Source organism: Astyanax mexicanus, chromosome 9 (assembly GCF_023375975.1).
Source record: "Astyanax mexicanus isolate ESR-SI-001 chromosome 9, AstMex3_surface, whole genome shotgun sequence".
Taxonomy (NCBI): Eukaryota; Metazoa; Chordata; class Actinopteri; order Characiformes; family Acestrorhamphidae; genus Astyanax; species Astyanax mexicanus.
Genome location: NC_064416.1, coordinates 44,487,517 through 44,510,719, shown reverse-complemented (window position 1 = coordinate 44,510,719; position 23,203 = coordinate 44,487,517). Strand labels below are relative to the sequence as shown.

The 23,203-nt window shown below is 35.2% G+C and overlaps 1 protein-coding gene and 2 long non-coding RNA genes across 7 annotated transcripts; 2 read left to right on the top strand and 1 right to left on the bottom strand.

Moving 5' to 3' along the window:
• Positions 1 to 4,321: 4,321 nt before the first annotated feature.
• On the top strand, positions 4,322 to 11,076 carry mibp2 (muscle-specific beta 1 integrin binding protein 2). Of its 2 annotated transcripts, XM_007241242.4 has the most exons (8): positions 4,322 to 4,627; positions 5,950 to 6,040; positions 7,510 to 7,558; positions 8,252 to 8,432; positions 8,792 to 8,863; positions 9,054 to 9,160; positions 9,774 to 9,858; positions 10,833 to 11,076. In XM_007241242.4, exons 1-8 carry the CDS (start codon positions 4,602 to 4,604, stop codon positions 10,849 to 10,851), a joined length of 630 nt encoding a protein of 209 aa, XP_007241304.2. In that variant the 5' UTR covers positions 4,322 to 4,601; the 3' UTR covers positions 10,852 to 11,076. The 2 variants fall into 2 exon arrangements, with proteins under 2 accessions (XP_007241304.2, XP_049339446.1); XM_049483489.1 differs by lacking the exons at positions 4,322 to 4,627; positions 7,510 to 7,558.
• Positions 11,077 to 13,989: 2,913 nt separating this feature from the next.
• Positions 13,990 to 17,832, bottom strand: LOC111195036 (uncharacterized). Of its 2 annotated transcripts, none has more exons than XR_007440731.1 (3): positions 17,718 to 17,832; positions 15,197 to 15,310; positions 13,990 to 14,157 (listed from the first exon to the last, which is right to left on the bottom strand). It is a non-coding gene; the product is annotated as an uncharacterized LOC111195036 (long non-coding RNA). The 2 variants fall into 2 exon arrangements; XR_007440730.1 differs by having other exon boundaries at positions 13,990 to 14,154.
• Positions 17,546 to 23,003, top strand: LOC125804606 (uncharacterized). Of its 3 annotated transcripts, none has more exons than XR_007440734.1 (4): positions 17,546 to 17,662; positions 20,129 to 20,237; positions 21,728 to 21,841; positions 22,827 to 23,003. It is a non-coding gene; the product is annotated as an uncharacterized LOC125804606 (long non-coding RNA). The 3 variants fall into 3 exon arrangements; XR_007440732.1 differs by lacking the exon at positions 17,546 to 17,662 and adding an exon at positions 18,403 to 18,504; XR_007440733.1 differs by lacking the exon at positions 17,546 to 17,662 and adding an exon at positions 18,403 to 18,504 and having other exon boundaries at positions 22,824 to 23,003.
• Positions 23,004 to 23,203: the final 200 nt, after the last annotated feature.

Here is a 23,203-nt window from a genome sequence, read left to right as displayed (position 1 = left end):
ATTTAAGGGGTATATGTGAAACTGTTTTATTTATACTAGATTATAAAGAGGCAATGAGTCATCTGCACACACACACACACACACATGCACATACCACTTTAGCTGAACTTTAGTTTGCTTTAGTTGAACAGGATCTGTGCCAAACTTATCCTAAACACAGCCTCAGAAAAATATCCAAAAATAACTCAACATACATCTAAATGGAAATTCCACTTATTTTGTTTTGCTATCTTATAATTTTGAAATACTAAGCTATTAACTCTATTTCTATTTCTGTTTTTTTTTTTTCATTGTTTAACTGGTCAGGTGCTCCTAGCATGTGGCTCTGTGTCATCCTCTGGTGTCTTTGCCTCAGTTTTTAGTGTTGTCACCTGTGTCCTTTGTAACTCCACCCCCTTGTTACCTTGCCCAGGTGTTTCTTGTTCCCTGTTATATATAACATATATATAGGCCCTTTGCTTCAGTGTCCCCATGTCTGTTCTTGTATTTCTGTGCCTATTTCTAATTGTGTTCCTTTCCCTGTTACCGCTGTCCTAGTTCTCCTATCCAGTTTCCTGTCCAGTCACTGTTTGTATCTATTGTCCAGTCTGCTGCTCTGTCTAATGTGTAGTGTATGTCCAGTCTGTGTCCTTGTCTAAGGTCCTGTCTCCATTTGTGTACCCTGTCCAGTCTCTGTTTCCGACCCCTGTCCAGTCCCCATTTGTGCCTTGTGTCTCATCTCCTGTGCAGTCCTGTTCGCATCCTATGTCCAGTATTTGTTCCATGTTCAGTCACCTGTCCAGTTCACGTTTTCTTTCCATTCTCCCGTCCAGTCCCTGGTCCCGTCCTGTGTCCTTTCTGGTCCCTGTTCTTTTCCGGCAAGGAGTTGCACGTTTAGTGGTGGCTTCTGTCAGGTTCTCATCCTGTTTTCCGTGTCCGTCTTGTTAGATTGTAACTCCGAACCCTCCTTACCCTCCGCAGGCGTTTCCTGTTTCACCTCCGTGTGCATATATTCCATGTTCATATGTTTTAGTTTTTCCTTGTCTGTTCTTGTGCGTTTTCACATCGGTTACGTTTGCTTGTTCCATGTCTCAGTTTATTTCTTGTTTTTCTTAGTTAGTCCTGTTTGTTTATTCACTGGAATCTTCTTTAAGTACTAAATGACGCCTATGTTTTCTAGGCAACTGTGTGTTTTCAGGGGATTTTTTTAGTTATTAAGCTTACTCTAACTTTAGCCACAGAGATAATGAATACATCTGAGAAGTATACTTCAATTTGCAATTTGGAAGGTCCATTCAAGTGCAACTGAAGTACATTGAGTTACTGCCTTTTTCGGGTTATTGCGTGACCAAAGCACCACATGACAAACCATCTTTTTTTAAAGTCAGGGTTAGACCACAGCCTGAGCTGAAAGGGCCTGTCAGTGTTGAGTCACCACTGGGTTTATAACTGAATCCAGACTGTGCTGAAACAAGTCAGAGAGAAATTAATATATTATATAACACAGTGCAGTAAAATGTAATAAATGATTTCTAAACCATCTATTTTGCATAATTTAGTAAATATTGTGAATGATTTAATATCTACTATGAATAATTCAATATTCACTAAAATGTTAAAAAAGTATTCACTCTTTAAATGTTTTCTACTTTTTTGCTGTTATAAATAAAATCTGGTTTCTTTCATTAAAAAACTCTTTGTTGTCCAATTGAAAACCGACTTCTAACAAGCAGTTTCAAATAAGTAAAAATATACAAGGTCCAGGACAGTTCAGTTAGCAGTTTTACAGTGATTGAATGAAGATGAGCTGAGTGCAGTGAAAGTGTCTCTAGTGATTAATATAAAGACAGCTGTCAGGAAGGTTCTGGGTATTCTTATATTCCTGACTACAAATACACTGAGACAAAAGACAAGACAAGAAAAAAGAACTATGGAAGCCCATTCCCACCACCTAAAAACATCCAGAACATATTTTTTATTTTGAAATGTTATCTTATCATTTTTTCTATCTCATGTTGGGTAGATGTAAAGTGGTATAATTACAGGTCCTGGGTTAGGGACCCTGCTTTAGGCCCTCTGAGCCTTACACTCATACAGCTGCCTACTGTGTGTGTGTGTGTGTGTGTGTGTGTGTGTGTGTGTGTATGAAAACAGTGAATGTTTTGGTGGTAAAAGCTCGTCAGCTCTCTTCCACTAGGCTCATCCAGACACAGTGCGGAGGAGGAAACACTCCCTAAACCACCACAGCCTGTAATCCAGACACCATGTGTGTGTGTGCGCGTGTGCACGTGTGTAAACATGTAAACGTGTAAAAGTGCAGGGAGTGCAAGACAGAGAGGACAGAAGAGAAATCTTCATCACCAGATGTCTCACGTATCATCCAGCAAAAACTCTGCAATCAAATTGTACTTCAGTTTAATTCTATACTATTTCATTATATCATATGCTCTTCTATACTGCGACCACAGACTTTTTGTGTAAAGTACTAAGAAATGTTAAGCTATACTGAGTCAAAATAACATAAGAAACTCTATCAATGTATATTTTTAATTATAACTAGCTTTATGTTCAAGTGATGCAAAAGTAAGAAAGCTTTTTGCACTAGCTACTAGTTACTGTAATCAGGAAACTCACAGTTACGCAATGTTATGTATTTGATTGAAAGAGTACTCAAGTGATTAAATTTCCAAGATTATTAATTTGTTACAGTATATTCCAGCACATTTTATTCTGTTCGAATATATTCTTCTCTAATTTATCTAATTTCTATTCTATTCAGCTCTTTTTAATTCTAGTTATAGTTAATTTGTGTTCTCCATTCTATTTTATCTCATTCTTTTCACTAGAAATAAAAAAAAAGGATGGACAAAAAATAAATAAATAAAGAGATTAAAATAGAAAAGTGAGAGAAACAGAAAAGAGAAAGGAGATAAATAGAGAGGGAGAAAGTAGAAGATACCTAGAGAGAGAATCAACATTCATTCAGCGTTATGATTTTATATGTATTGTTTGTATTAACTCAATTTACTCAATTTTATTAAACATTTATTCAATGTTCTTTGTTGTCAACAGAGAGAGTGTTAGAGAGGGAGAGAGAGAGAGAGTGTTATGAATGCTGTTTCCACACCCCTCTCTCTCTCCCTCTCTCTCTCTCTGTCTCTCTGTCTCTCGTTTTAATTATGAAAATGTGATGCAACCTTTTTTCTGTGTTATAAGGAGAGAAAGCGAGAGAGAGAGAGAGACCCATAGAACAAAAGGATGTTCAATCAACATTAAATCAACATTTTTCCATTGCTAATGTGTTGTAGCCTGTACTGTGGTCTTGCAGTCGTAGAAATTGGCATTTAAATATTTATTATTATAGTTTTCTCTGTTGTTTACACACATTTTCTGAAAGCATGCCTCATATTCTCAGAACTATTTTTACATTTAAATCAATGTTATGTCTAGTCAAGATGGTATTTTGTTTTCAGATTACACACACAAACCTGAATTCATCACATGAATAAACATTTATAAGAACCAGTTGAACACTGATACGCTCAATGTAAAACACTTCTTCTTCATTCACTATAATGATTTAGGCCTTTTTATTCAGTGTTACACTTAGTGCATATAGTACACAGACAATTGGGTTGTAAAATATGTTATAATAATGTGCTTATAGTAATATATATATATATATATATATATATATATATATATATATATATATATATATATATTTTTTTTTTTTTTACTATAAGCACATTATTATAACATATTTTACAACCCAATATATATTATTTACCCATAAAAACAATGTGAACAGTGTTCATCCCAACCAACAAACAGTGGTCAAAAAGAGAAAGAAAAAGTAAAAGAGAGAGAGAACGAGTGAAAGAGAGTGAAAGAGACAACTAGTGAAAGAATGAAAGAGAGAGAAAACGAGAAATAGTGACAGAGAAAAAAAGTGAAAGAAAGAGAGTGTAAGAGAGAGAAAGATTTAAACAGTAACCAAGAGAGAAAAAATAATGAGAGAGAACGAGTGAAAGAGTTAAAGAGAGAAAGAACGCGCGAGAGAGAAATAGAGAACGAGAAAGAGTGAAAGAGAGAGAGAGTGAAATAGTAAAAGTGTGCGAGAGAGAGAGAGGGAGGGAGGGAAGGTGGAGGGAGGAAATATAAACACATTCTTTATAAACCCACAGTGTAAAACTCTATTTTTATGAAATATATGTAACACCGCCCCCTCTCTCTCCCTCTGAAAAGGGCGCGTCTATTGAACGTCTTGCTCTCTGATTGGCTGCTGGTGGCGCTCTCCGTTGGCGTGTTTCTGCTTAAATACCCAATCAGGGAGAGGGTCGTGGGCAGTAAAGCCCGTGTGCGCGCTCTGCACGCTCTCTCTTCCCTTTCCGCGCCTCGCGCCCTCCGGTGAAGCTCGTGTAGCTCCGCGTTCCCGCAGCACCATGGAGCAGAAAAGTAGCTGACGGCACGCGACCCTCCATCCCTCTCTCTCTCTCTCTGCCCACGCGCGCTCTCTCCCGGTCCTCCAGCTCCCGCGAGCCTCCGTTCAGTAACGAAACCAACGAACGAGCCCGAGAGACCTACCGGCTGACCGACCGCCCGCGCGCCCAGTGTCCAGGATGAAGTACGTCATCGGCATCGGCGGGTGAGTGTATGGCGGAGGGAGCACGTGGCTTCCCATTGATCGGAGAAAAAACGATATTAACGCTTTATATCAGTGTAATAACGCAGCTATTCGCGTTTAAACGCGCTTAATGGTGAGTTACTGAGTGTTTATGTGCAGTATTGGGTGTTATTAACTGGTAATAATGAGCCTATTAGCTTTGCTAGCTGGCATATGGGAGGTGAGACCCCGCACTGTAACCAGCTGCTGCATTTCTTACAGTAACGTTAAATATATGCAGTAAATAACTCGATATTAACTGTGCTCTGCTGTAAAACAGTGCAGTATTGTGTGGACGATATATTGCCCGATAAATAATTGTAATAAACGATATTATTTTCATTTTAAGACCATTTCATGCCACTCATGTGAACATTTAGTTGTATAATAATACAATTGCATAGTTTTAAATTGTACTTTTTTAGTCTTATAAAATAATAATACTTCTTAAAATATCCTAAAAATGAGTTAAATAGCTGTTTTTAAAGTCAGCATTTTGGGATAAACATAATGGGACAGTGGGTCTAATTATCATTACAGGACTATACTTTATATAAGTTAAATAAAATAAAACCATTTAAATAATGGATATTTCATGATAAATAAATACAATTATAGAGCCTGTGCATCAAAGGAAAAAACTAAGCTATCAATGCACCATGCTCATGTAATAGTGCAGCTAACCCTGTTTAAAGGATCTTAATCATGCATTGCTGAGTGTTTATGTACAGTGTTGGGTATTATTAATTCATAATAATAGACATAATGGTTGTAACATGTCAGGGAAAATTAGTAGTTAAATGAAAGAAGTTTCCCAGAAATGTACTGCTTTGTTTTGAGACTAAACACTGGGGGAAAAAAAAACATAAAATGTCAATTAATCAGTTATTTACATATAAACTATAAATTATAAATCTGAAGCAACAATGACACAGTCATAATGCATTTATTAAAGCCATAACTTACTCTAAAAAAGCTGTAAAATTGTGTTGCTTATTTACAGTAAACTGCTATCTTTATTATACAGTAATCGGCACTATCCTTTATTGGCAGCTTTTTTGCTGTTAACTTGTTTTTATGACATTTATAATGATTGTAAATGTTAATAGCATAGCTATAACCTTTTAGATGCGTATAATTTCCAGCACTAATTCTATATTTAGAACTGTGCTGCAAATACATTACGCACTGTCTCTGCTGTAAATCAATAATAAACATGCTAGTGAGAATTTTGATATACAATAATAATAATAATAATTTTCCAGCACATTTTGTTAATGAGGTTCTTTTGGTTTGTGTTTCAGTGTAACTAACGGGGGTAAGACCACCCTGACTGACAAACTGACCCGTACCTTGCCCAACTGCTGCGTAGTGCACCAGGATGACTTCTTCAAGGTGAGTACTGAGTGTGTGTTAGTGTGTATGTGTGTGTATTGTAAGCAGAGCTGTTGTTAGTCCTGTAGTAAGCCTGTGCAGCCACTGTGTTTATACTAAGGGTGTAAGGATTTCAGTTCAGTGTGTAAAACAGTGATTAATATTAGACACCTGAATTGTTTTTGTTTTTTTTGGCATCAGTTTTATATTTATATAATTTATAGCTCAACTGCACTGTTTAATTCTTTTTTAGACAAAATGTTAATTGATTTGTCCTATCAAATGAAATTGAGCTATGATATTGAAGCTGAAATATGTACAGTAGGGCTGCAACAGTTGGTCAATATAATTGACAATGCCAATTATTTAAATTTGTTGTCTACAAATTTAATTGTCAAAAAAAATATGGTGAGTATTTTCGATACTTTGCGTGAAATGCGCATAAATGCTCGGAGAGTGCACACTGCAAAGTAAAAAAAAAAGGAAGCACAAATTATTAAAATTGTCTAAACACTGCCGTTGTGCTGAAATTTCTCGCTCGCTCACTCTGTCGCTCTCACTCCCGCTGCCTCCTCCCTCTCTCTGTACCCTGAGATATTATAATACGGTAAAAAGGATCTAGTCTGGGAGAATAAACCACACTACAGTACAGTATTATTACTATATTATTACTATATATATTTTTTAAGTAAACTAATGCTGATATGTTTTTAAAGGAACTATTAAAATCTAAAGTGCATCTAGCCAATATTCTTAAGGAACATATATGTAGTTTAAGCACAAGTAATTCTGTTGACTTTGTTACTAATAAAGTGCAACTAACAAAATGCTTTGTTTGTTCCAACAAAGTCCTAAAAGATGGAGTCTCTCATAATGACAAAAAGATAACGAGATTTCTCATGTCGGCTGTTACATAAACACGTTGTGGGAGAATAGTTGTCACTGTTGGTTTAAAAAAATGTATTGTTTGAGTATCTGTATCTAATTCAAAGTATCAAATCATAATTGGTGTCAAACATTTTTAAAAGATCCTCAGCCCTAATAATGGGCTTAAACTAATCTTAACACTAAACTTGATCCATGTCTACAAAGAGCCAAAACACAACAAATTACATATTTACTCAGTAAAGTCTGAACATTTAAATGGCATCTGGACATTTAAATGTTTTTTTAAATCTTATGTTCAGCTGTTTCTGTTGCTTTTAGGGATGGAGGACAGAAATAATCACTGACTAATCGACTAATCGAAAAATTAATCATCAGATTATTTGACTACCAAAATAACCATTAGTTGCAGCCCTACTGTACAGCATCAAAAGCTGGACAATGTGAATCGTTACACCCCTAGTATCCGCAGTGAAACTGCAGCAAAGTCAGTTTGGCTTTATAGCTGAGGGATAGACTTGGTGTGTGCTGGTAAAGCTGAGAATCGTCCAATCAGCCGCTGCCGCTGAATGTACACGAGTACATCTCATCCATGTATGTTTCAGCCCCAAGATGAGATTGAAGTTGGTGAAGATGGATTTAAGCAGTATGATGGTAAGCCGGGGTCTTCTGGCTGGGTTTGGTCTTTTTTTTTTGTGTGTGTGTGTTGTGGGGGGAATTCGTGTGTGTGGGTGTGTGTGTGTGTGAGTGAGTGTGTGTGTGTGTGTATGTGTCTGACTTTACTTACACTGCCTTAAGTTTGGAGACATCTAGCTTTTTAAAAAGTGAAATTGTTCAGTTAATTTGCAACCTATAGATATATCATAAAAAATTAAATAGAACTAAAAAATGTGACTCTTTAGAAAACAGTTCAGTTTAAATACAAATCTGTATTTAGTAATAATAGTAAGTTAAGAAAATAAAAAAAATAATAATATTGTATTATTCTACGCTTTGTAGCAATTGATTAAGTTCAGTTACAAATGGTAAAATATTTGATCATTTCAGCAGTGATTTCATAGAAATTAAACATTTTACATCTTATAGAAAAACTACTATGTAAAATGATTTAGTGCAATACGAAGTCTCTGATTTTACATCGGTTCAGTTCAGTTTTCCAGTTTAACAGTGCTAAAATGTGTTCAGATTTGTAAAGAAGGCGAGGTGTTTCCAAACTTATGTCCTGCAGTGTGTGTAACACAGTTTGCATGCTTTTAACGAAGACGTCTAAAACGTCCACCACTGTCCTGCCATCTCATTGGCTGTTTGTGTGTGCGTGTGTGTCTGTGCATGTGTGTGTGTGTGTAGTCATCACAGCTCTGGACATGGACGCCATGATGAGCACCATCTACGCCTGGCGTGACAACCCGGTGAAGTTTGAGCGCTCGCATGGCGTCAACAACACTCTGGACTCCGAGATCATCCCACGGTCCAGAGATGAGGATACACACATCCTCATAGTGGAGGGGTTTCTGCTCTACACCTACAGGTGAAGCATTTGTCTCGAACACACAGCACTGACAGAATCAGTAGAATAACGAATGCATTAAACACAGCAGCCTCTTAGTATTAGTGCTATATTTCAAATAATATCTTTATTAAACACATAAAATGTCTTTTGTTTTATACGTCAACTTAAAATTCTAGTAGAAGACGCCCAGCCAGCGTCAGTGTCAGAGTTACTATATATAGACAGTGTGCTGAGTGCATATATAAATAGGATATGGAGGAATGGTATGAACAGATCTGTGCAGTTAACTAAATGCAGCAGTCAGAGCACAGTAACCCAGCTTCAGACCTGTTACTTAACTTATTTAACAATATATTTATTTTCTGATTTCCTTGCAGACCCCTGATTGATGTATGTGACCAGCGCTACTTCATATCCATCCCATACGAGGAGTGCAAAAAGAGGAGATGGTGAGTAGTGAAGTTGGCACTTACAATCATAAGAAAAGGTTCTCGTGTGTAGAAATGCCATCATACTAACGGAAAACATTTGCACATGCTTTTATATGTTTTGGGTCTTTTTTTAAGTTTCTGATTATGTAGGCATACTTTTAAAGCCAGGCCTGCTCACAAATTATACCTGTGTGTTTGTGTTTAACAGCTCAAGGAACTATGCCGTGCCAGACCCACCTGGTCTGTTTGATGGTCATGTTTGGCCCATGTATGTCAAACATACCAAAATGATGGAGGACCTAGGAGTTGATGTTGGTAGGTAACTCACGCATGTGTATGTGTATATGTATGGGAATTTGTGTTCTTGAAACATCAAATAGTGAATACGCCGTTATCAACCGGTAATGCACTGTAACCGAAGCTCTCCATGTATTACTCCGCCACATACAGGTAACCTAGCAACGATGCAGCGCTTACAAACCAAACAGCGCCGCTACAAACAGAGCAGCAATGGAACTATTTTTTTTTTTTTTCTCGCATAGTTTTTATAACCAAACAGATTGTATTTTCTCCTCCTCTTTAACTCAAAATCTTAAAAAACAGCAATAATGGAACTGTGGTATAATCTCAATAATACACACAGTTATTCACGTTCATGGCTCTGTCCCAGTAGACCCCATGCGTTTACATCTGGACCATGGATGCATTTTCCATTCCATGATTTTGTTCTCTCTGGAATTAATGGAACAGTTAATGAGTTAGAGTTACTGATAGGACATGTAGTGCCACATCTACAGTAGCATCAACAGAATTAGTCCAGTCCAGGACTGGAGAGTGGACAAAACTTTGTTAATTCATATTGTCTAACTGAATTACACAAATGTAACCATCTTCAATGTGTAAATTAAGTGTGTGTTTGTATTTACAGTGGAGCTTGATGGAACCAAGTCAAAGGAGCAGCTGTTTAACTTCGTGTACGGAGACGTAATCAACCATATCCAGAACGAACAAAGGTACGCTTTAGTCTGTACATTATGTTCTTACTAAATTCCTAAAATGAGGTGTTGTCAAGTTTCTTTAGGTAACGTAAATGGCCCTGTCTATCATTCTGTGCAAGCTGTGTTGCAATGTTCATTGCTATCTTACACCCCGACCAACAGTCTATTTGAATATATCTACGCTCATGGGCGTGGTGGTATTGAAGTATGGCGTGTTTAGGTAAATTTCTGAAACAGAAAACACAGGCGCACCACTAACTAAAATGAGCCTAGGCAACAGTCATGAGATGTTTACCGCTATCTTGACAATGCTGCACTAAATGCAGGGACTCAAGGAAACAGTGGTTTAAATCCAACTTTTACATCAACAGTAAACTGAATATAAAATAAAATAAGATTGTTTTTCCCTGTAAATGACCAGCTCACGCACTTTCACAATGTGAACGAGCGGCTCAGTTTCCTCTGCTGAGAAGCACGTGACATGCTGATTGGTTTATTTCATGTTACATCCAAAACACACCCATAATTAGTTAAGATAATTAGTACATGTTTTTTTGTGTTTTGAGCTGTGCAAGGCATACTTTTCTCGTCGTTATGACACACTGCCACGCCCCAAACTATGCTACATGGTGTGTAGTTGATGGCCCGCCTATAGGTTGCCTAAATAGGGCTCTAACAGACAGTTTCAGTAGTTATGAACATGTTGAACTTGGTGTGTTTAGGCCTAAAAAAAAGCAAAATGTGTTAGTCTTCTTACTTTGAGCACTGGTAGTATCATGTGATTTCTTTTGGACACTGGATATGACCAAATTAGGAGAAAAAAATGCAAATTTAACATTTGCGTTAAAACCAAATAGTTATATATAGTTTTATGTTAATCTACCATCCTGCAAGCTCCAAAATTAAAAAAATTAATAAGCAATAAGGCGCACTAACCCCTTCTGATCCCCTGAATTTACACTAATGTGTATATTTGTGTTGTGTTCCAGGTCTGTTGATCTGCTCTAAAGCGTAGCAGCAGGATGAAGACATCTCTCAGCAGCAGCAGCAGCAGCAGCATGTACCTGCCCAGACTGTGTCTGTGTTAATTACTACTCCGCTACATGCTTTTTGGCTTGATTTTTTTATACTCTCCATATTTATTGCCTTTTTTTAAACGATACTCCTGTTAAACTGCTCTGGATAAGGTTGCCATAGGCAGCACAACTCAATAAAAAAGGAACTCCTGGTAAAGGTGTTTGTGTTTTTCTGTTCCGTTTTGCAAATATGCTGTTGTTCTGGATGCCTCTGTGTTGTGGAAGTTCACTATAATGGAGGCTGTGAATCACTCGCACACGCAGCACATTCACCTCATTGTTATGACTCTAAAATCCAATCCTGTGACCTTGTTTACCAAAAGCCTCACTCTTTCCCTGCCTCTTTGTGGGCGTCTGGTGGAGCGTCCCGGCCACATCCTGCTGCTGCCAGAGCGCCCTGTTCATTATGGTTTCCACAGCCGGCCACTTTTCATTTCTTAAACACAGACTCTGAAACCAGCACACTGCCGGTGACCCGCTCACTGCCCAGTCACGCCCAACACACAGGCAACCGAGCACCGTATAATATACAGAGTCCATCTGCAGAGTCATGCAGTGTTCAGAGTGTTTCACACTAATCACTATTCCCTGATCCCTACACTGGAAAACTGGAATAGGCCTAATCTGCGTCATCATGACTCTTATTGAATATTGTATAAATATGATGGGTTTTCTCCACTATATAGACTTCTTCCACACTGTAGCCTTCTCATCTGTTAGCATAAGCAAAAAAAAAAGTGAAAAAAGTATTCCTATTTATTACTCTGTAGGAAGAAGTATAGATACTAGGGTATGAAATACTTTTGTAGAAATTAAAATATCAACTCAAGCTTTTTATTCTTAAAGTAAAAGTGAAAACCAGTAAAAGTACTGGTTTTAAAACTACTTAAAGTATACAGGTAAAAGTTATGTAAGGGGAAAAAATAACATTAAGAACAAAAGCTTAGATGGCACCACAGGATCCTATAGCCTCTCCACAAAACACAATTTTCTAAAAGTCATAATGACTATAATGTTACATTAACCCTTTGAGACCATGCATCCATTACAATGAACATCATGTATATTCTTTATTTTAAACATAACACTATTTGAGAGTTGTCGTCCATTAGAATAGACCATGAACCAGCCAAATGGACAAGTTTAAAAACCATTGAAACAGTAACTTTGCCACTGCACTGGAAGAACCGTAGCATTAGAGCCATTGTGGTACCATATTATGTGTACTAATTTAATGTGATTTAGAACCCTTTTTAAATCATGTTTGTTTACTGTTAAGGGGTGGTTTATGAAATAAAAAGGTCAAAATGAATGATAAAATATTACAATGCAATGGAAATAAAAAACAATAAATAATTAAATATTTAAGTTAACTGCATTTGTTTGTTCTATAAATTTTATAGCAGAATATGAGGGTCTTCTTTTCTATGCATTACAGACGAAAAAAACAGCATTCTTAATTTTTTTTTCCATCACTGAAGATAATTCAGCTCTGAAAGGGCTAAAATGTTAATGTTGATAATATAATGTGGGATGCACTAGGCTGTTCCCTGTTTCAGCTGCATATATGCTGATTGTAAATGAATATATTTTAGTAGAATGTAAATATATAAAAGTTGTAGTTTAGTTCGTCTGGAGTTTGTCTGGAGTTCTCTTGAGTCTCTGCACGGATCATCTTCATACTAGACCACATACGTCTGCTATGTTCTTGCTGTGGGGGGGCGTGTGCAGGTGTGATGGATCACAATGATAATGTTGAAATGATGGGGCTACTTTGATACACTGTACATTTAAGTGAAATGAAATGAAAATTTTAAGTAATTAATTCCAGTCCTCTCATACTTTGTGTTGTCGACCTGATACCCTTAAACTGCTGTTTTACTCTTATGGAGCAACAGACCCAGTGTTGTTATCAACATTAACAAGAACTTGACCATGAGAACCTCATCGTTACTGACTCTTATTGAATCTTGGGTAACGCTTTATAATACAGCCCGCGTTTTAGAGGGTAAGTACCCATTACTTACGGTGTAAGTTCTCTGTATGTACCCATTACTTACGGTGTAAGTTCTCTGTATGAACCAGGGTACATTCAACATACTTACCGGGTCCTACAGGTACTTAACTGTAAGTATAAATAAAGAACACAGAAAGAACCAGGAACAAGAGAGTAACAACTGGGTAACTTTCTGACACTTACCGTGTACTTTACCAAAACATATGGTATAACGTTTCTGTATTTATCAGTTTATTTAAAATACTTATGGGGTTCTCCTAGTACTTAAATGTAGGTACAAATTAATTACCAGGAACAACAGTATATAAAACTGGATATGTCATTGCCTGCACTTTCCCTAAATGTCTGGTGCAATATTAATGTATGTATATATATGTGTGTCTTATTTAAACATTTTGTTCATGATAGTTATAAAGGTTTCATTCCAGTCATACCCAAGGGACTTATCATTCTAATATATTTTATTAGTTTGAATAAAAAGATAATGCTGAGATTTCAAAGGAAATTTATTTGTTAATACACAGAAAACACAAGGATTTATTTTAATGGATAATGGTGGATAGGTTTCCATCTTCAGTCCTTTTCTGCTCGACTCTTCTCACCGTTGTTGCCTTTGTCTTGCTCCTGGAGTCCTGGTGCACACCTTGTCCTGTAAAGCTGCTTTTTATAACCCCTGTTCTAAAAAGAACTTTAAACCCACACTTCACCGAGTTCTACTGTTCTTACTCTGAAAGTATGCAGTACTTACTCTGTAAGTACTCAGAAACAACAGAGAGCGGGCTGTATTATGTAGTGTGCAGTGTTCTGCTGTTCTTACTCTGTAAGTACCCAGTAAGTACTCAGAAACAACAGAGAGCGGGCTGTATTATGTAGTGTGCAGTGTTCTGCAGTTCTTACTCTGTAAGTACCCAGTAAGTACTCAGAAACAACAGAGAGCGGGCTGTATTATGTAGTGTGCAGTGTTCTGCAGTTCTTACTCTGTAAGTACATACCACTGAGACCAATTTTTTGTTAAATCTTAATAAAAGCAAAAACAATCTGTACAACAATACATAACATTAAACTTATTTATTTATTTATTTACAATCATCATTGATTATATGTTTCTTTTAGGTAAAATGTTATATTTTTTGTTCTTCTTGATCTTCTTCTTCTTGTGCTTTTCCTTTTTTTCGTCTATCAGAAAGCAGGATGCGGAATCTTCTGCCCCTCTCCATCCTGCTTTTGTCCATAAGAAAAAAAAATGAATAAGTTTACTTTTTAGATGCAATTATATGTATCATTAATTTCAAAGCATGTCACACAAGTTTTTAGCCTTTAGCAAATACTCATTGTGCATTTATAAAGTATATATATATATATATATATATATATATATATATATATATATATATATATATATATATATATATATATATATATATAAACATACAGTTGGAAGTTTACATACACTCATGGACACAAATGTCATGGAAATGTTTGCAAATACAGATTTACACATGAGTGATCACAAAAATTATGCAAGATAGTTTTGTCACTGGATCAGAAATAATTTAATTAATCAACTGGCCAATAGGAAAGTTATAATAGCATCATGCTTTTTGGCAGTTTTTTTTTTGCCAATAGATACATTAAAAAAGGTAAAGGGAAAATGAAGAGAGTAGGAAAGCTCAGAATTCTGCGGCTGAACCTAAAACTATCAGCTACACTGCTGGAATAAGCAAGGCAACTTTTTAACACTCTGGCCTCAAACATACAGGAAACGTGTATTGTGCTTAAAAGTTGTATCTGTGCAAGGAAACCAACAAATTTAGCGACATCTACTACTTCAGCCAAGAATGATCAAAACTACAACCACACAGACACACGCAAAGGCAACGTGTTGACACGTCTCAGAGGTATAAACTTATATATGTATATACTACGTCTTGTCTCTTGAACCCAATATTGTGAGATGAGTATCTCGTCACACCTTTTGTGAGCAGTGAACACTGCACATACACATTCAGTGTGAAACAGCTTAGCATGGAGCAGCAGCAAAGATGCATTAGTTAACAGCTGTAGTAATTATCTGGCTAATATATCAGATGAATCTGACCACAAGCAAACTGCTCCAGACCACAGGGCACCTAAAGAGGACTTGTGATTAGGAAGGTTGATAATGTTATGCTTGATCTGTGTATTTCTGCAACTGAAAGTGAGAGAGAATTTAAACGATTTAAACAATAATTTACACATGCACACGGAGACACACACACACCTGAAGGACCTGCAGCCATGTCAGGAACAGATGTTAATTTGTCCACATGTTCCTTCAAAACTGTGCATTCATCATGTAGGAATTTGATTTCCACCTTTAGCTTTGCCACCTCAACTAAAAACAAAAACAAAAGAAAGTACAACATGTTAAGAGTGTAAAACCTTGTGCTGCTTGAGAAAATGTTTTAGGCTAATGGATTAATAAAAGAGTCACACCCCTAATGTATGTATCAAGTTTGCTTTAGTTTAATAAATGGTTTCATTTATAATTACATATAAATTATACAGATGCAGTTAGTCACATTTAAGGGGGAGGGGGGATCACTGTTTGTAAAATGCCTGGATGATGGGGCAAAAATATATACAGTGCCTCAAATAGGGCAGTGCAACAAGATGATATGTTTCATTATGACAATAAAAAAATGTCTATTGTTTAGTATTAAGGTCTATCATCTATATCGTTGCAAAATACAACTTATTTTTTTGTTGCCTGGGTGATGCACCAAGGCTAATAGGATAGAAATGGGATAATAGGACAGCCCTACATCAGGATAGAAATGTTTGATCAAATTGCAAGGCCCTACCTCCGAGTACTATTCAACCCCCTACAGATTTTGCAAGTTAAACAGTCACAATTAACATATAATCGTGAAATATGGCCTATACGTGGCCCTGGACATGTTAAATACACTGTAGCAAAAAAATTATTCTCTGTTAAATTCATTTTGAAACATTTTGAAAAGTTAAAAATGGTCAATTATTATCCAACAATTCAAACCACCAGAATTCTGTGTGGTTCCCTCAAGTTTTAAAATGTATTTGAGCTATTACAAACAATGAGCTTCACATGCTTGGATTAATTTTTTTTCTGACTACAAAAGCCCCTCCCTAAACAAAAGAACAGCACTCATACATGGTAAGCATGGAAAACACTTGTCACAGATAAAACCCTGGAGGGTCACAAGGCTGGCAAGGGCTATAAAACCCTTTCAATGAGTTGGGCCTTTATGTCTTTGCTGTCGGGAGCATCATCCAGAAGTGGAAGGATTTCGGAGTCCTATAAAACCAAAAAATCAAAATGTTATCCAATACCACCAAGACAGTCTTAAAGAACACATTCCATGGAATGTGTTCTTCAAGACTGTTCTGGTGCCTTGAATAACAATTTGATTTGCTGGTATTATAGGACTTTGAAATGTGGTTTATGCAAAAGCGAACAGACATTTTTCCTAAGTTTGGTATTCAATTACTCCAAAATAATACAGTTATATCCTTTGTTACTCATGTCATTAATAGTATAACATGGGTTCTTTAAGACAGTCTTTGTGGAACTGGATAACAATTTAAGTTGCTGGTTTTATAGGACTCTAAATCTGTTTTATGCATAACCGAATAGACATTTTCCTAAGTTTGGTATACCATTACTCCAAAATGATACAGTAATATCCTTTGTTACTCATGCCATTAATGGAATGTGTTCTTCAAGACTGTCTGAGTGTCATTGGATAACCATTTGATTTGCTGGTTTTATAGGACTCCGAAATGTGGTTTAAGTACAACCGAATAGACATTTTTCCTAAGTTGGGTATCCAATTACTCCAAAATGATACAGTAATATTCTTTGTTACTCAATCTATTATTAGTATGGAATGTTTTCTTTAAGGCTGTCTTGGTAGCATTGGATAACCATTTGATTTGCTGGTTTTATAGGACTTTGAAATGTGGTTTATGCTAAAGCGATTGGACATTTTTTCTTAAGTTTGGTATCCAATTACTCCAAAATGATACAGTAATATTCTTTGTTATTCATGTCATTATTAGTATGGAATGTGTTCTTTAAGGCTGTCTTGGTAGCATTGGATAACAATTTGATTAGATTAGATATTTTTCTCTAAATATATTTTACTCTAAAATTTTACAGTAATATCACTTGACATGAATAACATTAACAGTATGGAATGTCTTCTTCACGGATTTCATTGTCTAATATGATAACAATTAGATTTTTTTTTTGTTTTATAGCCCCGAAATATCTTTAAAAAAAAAACGAATGGACATTTTTGGTATCAAATTACTCCAAAATGATACGGTAATATCACTTCAAACATTTATCTGGGATATATGAGAAAAAGATCACTAAGAATTTAGTGCTGTGATATGATATTAATTTGATTTGCTTATTTAATAGCTCTTTTTCCAAAACGTTACACTGCTCTACAGATAAGCAGTGGTCTTTCTGGTGTATATTTGTGGATTATCCCTCATTAAATCATGTTTATTTGGGTGTAAAACTAGTTTCTGTTCCATTTTAAGTCTCTGCACGAGAAGCGCCAGTCTCTGCTCCTCCGGGTGCGCTGTGCACGCGGCTACCGTAATACACGGCTTAGACGCGCACTCCAGTTCTCGGTGTAGATAGCGCGACCGAGCGTTTTCTAAGTGCAGATGGCGTGACCGCGATATAATTCCAGTAAGTAACGCTTTACTCATGTCAATGATAGATAGTAAACCTAAACTGATTTTACCTTTTTCCTTTCGTGTCTCCTTTTTTCACGGCTGCTGGCTCCCTCGCTTTGTGCCACTCAGTTTTCCAAACAACTCCTGCGGTCCTGACGTCATTTCCTGCTGCATTCACATTTACTCTCGTAAATGTCTAATTGGCCATAATATATTTTCTTTTAATTTGTTGCTGTCAAACAAAAAGTAATACATGCATATGTGTTTCATAATAACATTTTTGTGGACAATGTTTTGTCAAATACATTATTACGAAAAACAATATTATTGTAATTTTAAGACGATTAAATGTGACAAACATAACAATAATATAGCATAACAAAGCACTTATACCCTTTTAAATAAAACAAAATTTGAATATATAATATATATATATATATATATATAGTTAAATATAAAATAATAATAATAATAATAATAATAATAATAATACGTTTTTATTATGATTACTGTAATAATATTATTATTAATATAATTTCATTTTATGCCTTGTTCAAATGATCAAACCCAATAATTAATTAAGTGATATTGTCAAGATGGGTCAACATTTTTTGTATTTATTTTACTAATTATTTATTTAGAAAATGTTTTTTTCTGTTTTACTGTTATTTTATTTACTTTGTAGACTAGTTATAGGTACCTTGGAATTGGTTTGCGACAAAAAAAAATTGAAAGCATTACAAGCTAGCAGTATTGCTAAACCTCCCTTCCAGTAGGTGGAGTACTGAGAATTTAAACTTAGTTCACTTGGTTAACTGTTTGTACTACAACACTGGCTGTTAAGCATGGAGCGAGGTAAGGTGGAATATGATATGAGACATTAATATTGATATGCATAATAGGGTTTATTGATTTTAAGTCAACATACATAGATGTTACCAATCTTAGCTTAACTAGTTTAAATTATAAATCCTCTAGCTGGTCAACACACAGCTCCTCAGCAACGTTTTTTGCTCTGCTCCCGACAGCATGGATTTGTAGTGATAGCTAGGTTAACTGAAGCTATAGGGTTCATAACAAAATTACTTCAAAGAAAATAACAAGGCTGTTGTGAGTTTTTTTTTTTGGTTCAAATACCCTGTTACACCTTAAGTGGCGCATCATTTTCCCCCATTCCACCTTAAATATTGCTGCAGGAATAGAAAGTATGTTGCGCAATTTAAGGTGGTACTGAGAATGTCCAATAGAGCGGTCTGCTCAAACAAGAAGCAAAATATAAAGCTATTTTTTTTGTGACGGCCATAGGATCGGAAAATGCACCCTTTGAATCCATTAAAAAGTTTCATAGTTAGTAATGTTAGTAGAGTAATATTATTATTATTATTATTATTATTATTATTAATATTGATCCATGATGGTCTGCTCTACTCATTAATACTTAATAATTACATATTAATTGATAGTTTAACAATACGTCTAGGTCATTTTTATGCAGGATTTTCTTTTTAATATTTACAGTTATGGTATATAGAACTTATAATGATCTGTTTTCCAAAAGCATCTTAACATTAAGAACATCAGACTTAATGATCTTAAACCCAGCCATGATTGTTAGATCCTCAGCTGGTTAATTTGGTTTGCAATTCATTTATGTGTAGATAATCAGGGATTATTTTATTTCAACCTTTCCTTCATTCAGTTTATTATTTTAAATATTTGCTTATTTGGATTGTTTTGTAACATTACAGTATATGAAATGCACTAGACCTGATGGATTTTTAACATAATATCAAATTACATTTAAATATTGTATTGTTATGTTTAGTCTGCAGAAAATATGTTCAGAAAAACACAATGTTTCCTACTATTATTATAACAAATTATCATTCACATATTAATGCAGTAATTTAACTTTGTGTATTTCATACTTATTAATGTATTGTGTTTTATAATAATTTTAATATACTACCATTTTTGAGCTTCTCTTTTTTATAAATGCACTGCTCTTTATTTTACACATCTTTATTATTGTAAAATTTATTTAATCAAACATTTTTTGTAAAATAGTTCGTTCATCCAACATTTATTTAATTATTTAATAAAGTTACATACATTTCTAAATAAAAGTATTTTCAATTAATGATTCAGACATCCTAACTAATATTAAAGTTAAGGGTGCAGTCTTACAATATGAAATATGCACTAATATTAATAATAATACACAACCGTCAAACAACATACCCTTATTTAGTACACATAAGTATCAACAACAAAAAATTTAGTGTTAATAATAATTTAATTCAATAATTATTTTCAGTTCTGATTCAAACTATGTATGTTTATACAGTCTCATATCTATGATCTACAAAATTACTGCACAACAACAAAAAAATGAATGTTAAATAGGTTTTTGACAAAACAGTATATTTTTTTGTTTTCATTTACAAATTTCATGAACATTTTTACTCTGTGCCCTAAGATGGAAAGACCAAAAAGACTTCTTCCTCAAAAATATGTGGACAATGAAGAGACAGGTGTGACCAAGGATGAAGCATCAAGACAAGAAAGAAGCAGGTCAAGCAGCCAAGGTGACAGTGGATATTATATAAATTGAAATGCAGCAACCGAATATTATACATCTGCTGTGATTTCTATGGGTTCTATGATATATCTTGCTGGCCATTTTTGACCCATGTTGCACATTAGAGGAGTAGTGATACAAAAAGAGCTTTTATTAAAAAAGTAAGAAAATACAAAATAAAATAAGGATGCACTATGATCCAAAATACTGAATACTGAATGATTAAATTAATTTAAATTTAAATTAATTTATTGCAAACCTGTGTTGCGCATCAAAGGGTTAAAGGTAATGTATTAATAGTTTTGGCTTTGGATAGATATCTATACGAACATGCTCGACTAGTTTCCCTTCTAAGGTAGTCCATTACATATATTGTCACTATAAGACTTTATGTTAAGTATTTTGCTTGGAACTATTGTGATGTAATTCATTACTTATGGTATTTTTTGAAACCAATGTCCCCACCACCATTAGCTAGCCATGACCATTTAGACAAGACTGATCTCTGCACAGGAGGAAACTTTGAAAGGCTGTCCAGGGCATGTAAGGTTAAAAGTAGCTACATAATCCTTCCACTTCTGGATGATGCTCCCGACAGCAAAGACATAAAGGCCCAACTCATTGAAAGGGTTTTATAGCCCTTGCCAGCCTTGTGACCCTCCAAGGTTTTATCTGTGACAAGTGTTTTCCATGCTTACCATGTATGAGTGCTGTTCTTTTGTTTAGGGAGGGGCTTTTGTAGTCAGAAAAAAAATTAATCCAAGCATGTGAAGCTCATTGTTTGTAATAGCTCAAATACATTTTAAAACTTGAGGGAACCACACAGAATTCTGGTGGTTTGAATTGTTGGATAATAATTGACCATTTTTAACTTTTCAAAATGTTTCAAAATGAATTTAACAGAGAATAATTTTTTTGCTACAGTGTATTTAACATGTCCAGGGCCACGTATAGGCCATATTTCACGATTATATGTTAATTGTGACTGTTTAACTTGCAAAATCTGTAGGGGGTTGAATAGTACTCGGAGGTAGGGCCTTGCAATTTGATCAAACATTTCTATCCTGATGTAGGGCTGTCCTATTATCCCATTTCTATCCTATTAGCCTTGGTGCATCACCCAGGCAACAAAAAAATAAGTTGTATTTTGCAACGATATAGATGATAGACCTTAATACTAAACAATAGACATTTTTTTATTGTCATAATGAAACATATCATCTTGTTGCACTGCCCTATTTGAGGCACTGTATATATTTTTGCCCCATCATCCAGGCATTTTACAAACAGTGATCCCCCCTCCCCCTTAAATGTGACTAACTGCATCTGTATAATTTATATGTAATTATAAATGAAACCATTTATTAAACTAAAGCAAACTTGATACATACATTAGGGGTGTGACTTTTATTAATCCATTAGCCTAAAACATTTTCTCAAGCAGCACAAGGTTTTACACTCTTAACATGTTGTACTTTCTTTTGTTTTTGTTTTTAGTTGAGGTGGCAAAGCTAAAGGTGGAAATCAAATTCCTACATGATGAATGCACAGTTTTGAAGGAACATGTGGACAAATTAACATCTGTTCCTGACATGGCTGCAGGTCCTTCAGGTGTGTGTGTGTCTCCGTGTGCATGTGTAAATTATTGTTTAAATCGTTTAAATTCTCTCTCACTTTCAGTTGCAGAAATACACAGATCAAGCATAACATTATCAACCTTCCTAATCACAAGTCCTCTTTAGGTGCCCTGTGGTCTGGAGCAGTTTGTTTGTGGTCAGATTAATCTGATATATTAGCCAGATAATTACTACAGCTGTTAACTAATGCATCTTTGCTGCTGCTCCATGCTAAGCTGTTTCACACTGAATGTGTATGTGCAGTGTTCACTGCTCACAAAAGGTGTGACGAGATACTCATCTCACAATATTGGGTTCAAGAGACAAGACGTAGTATATACATATATAAGTTTATACCTCTGAGACGTGTCAACACGTTGCCTTTGCGTGTGTCTGTGTGGTTGTAGTTTTGATCATTCTTGGCTGAAGTAGTAGATGTCGCTAAATTTGTTGGTTTCCTTGCACAGATACAACTTTTAAGCACAATACACGTTTCCTGTATGTTTGAGGCCAGAGTGTTAAAAAGTTGCCTTGCTTATTCCAGCAGTGTAGCTGATAGTTTTAGGTTCAGCCGCAGAATTCTGAACTTTCCTACTCTCTTCATTTTCCCTTTACCTTTTTTAATGTATCTATTGCCAAAAAAAAACTGCCAAAAAGCATGATGCTATTATAACTTTCCTATTGGCCAGTTGATTAATTAAATTATTTCTGATCCAGTGACAAAACTATCTTGCATAATTTTTGTGATCACTCATGTGTAAATCTGTATTTGCAAACATTTCCATGACATTTGTGTCCATGAGTGTATGTAAACTTCCAACTGTATGTTTATATATATATATATATATATACTTTATAAATGCACAATGAGTATTTGCTAAAGGCTAAAACCTTGTGTGACATGCTTTGAAATTAATGATACATATAATTGCATCTAAAAAGTAAACTTATTCATTTTTTTTTCTTATGGACAAAAGCAGGATGGAGAGGGGCAGAAGATTCCGCATCCTGCTTTCTGATAGACGAAAAAAAGGAAAAGCACAAGAAGAAGAAGATCAAGAAGAACAAAAAATATAACATTTTACCTAAAAGAAACATATAATCAATGATGATTGTAAATAAATAAATAAATAAGTTTAATGTTATGTATTGTTGTACAGATTGTTTTTGCTTTTATTAAGATTTAACAAAAAATTGGTGTCAGTGGTATGTACTTACAGAGTAAGAACTGCAGAACACTGCACACTACATAATACAGCCCGCTCTCTGTTGTTTCTGAGTACTTACTGGGTACTTACAGAGTAAGAACTGCAGAACACTGCACACTACATAATACAGCCCGCTCTCTGTTGTTTCT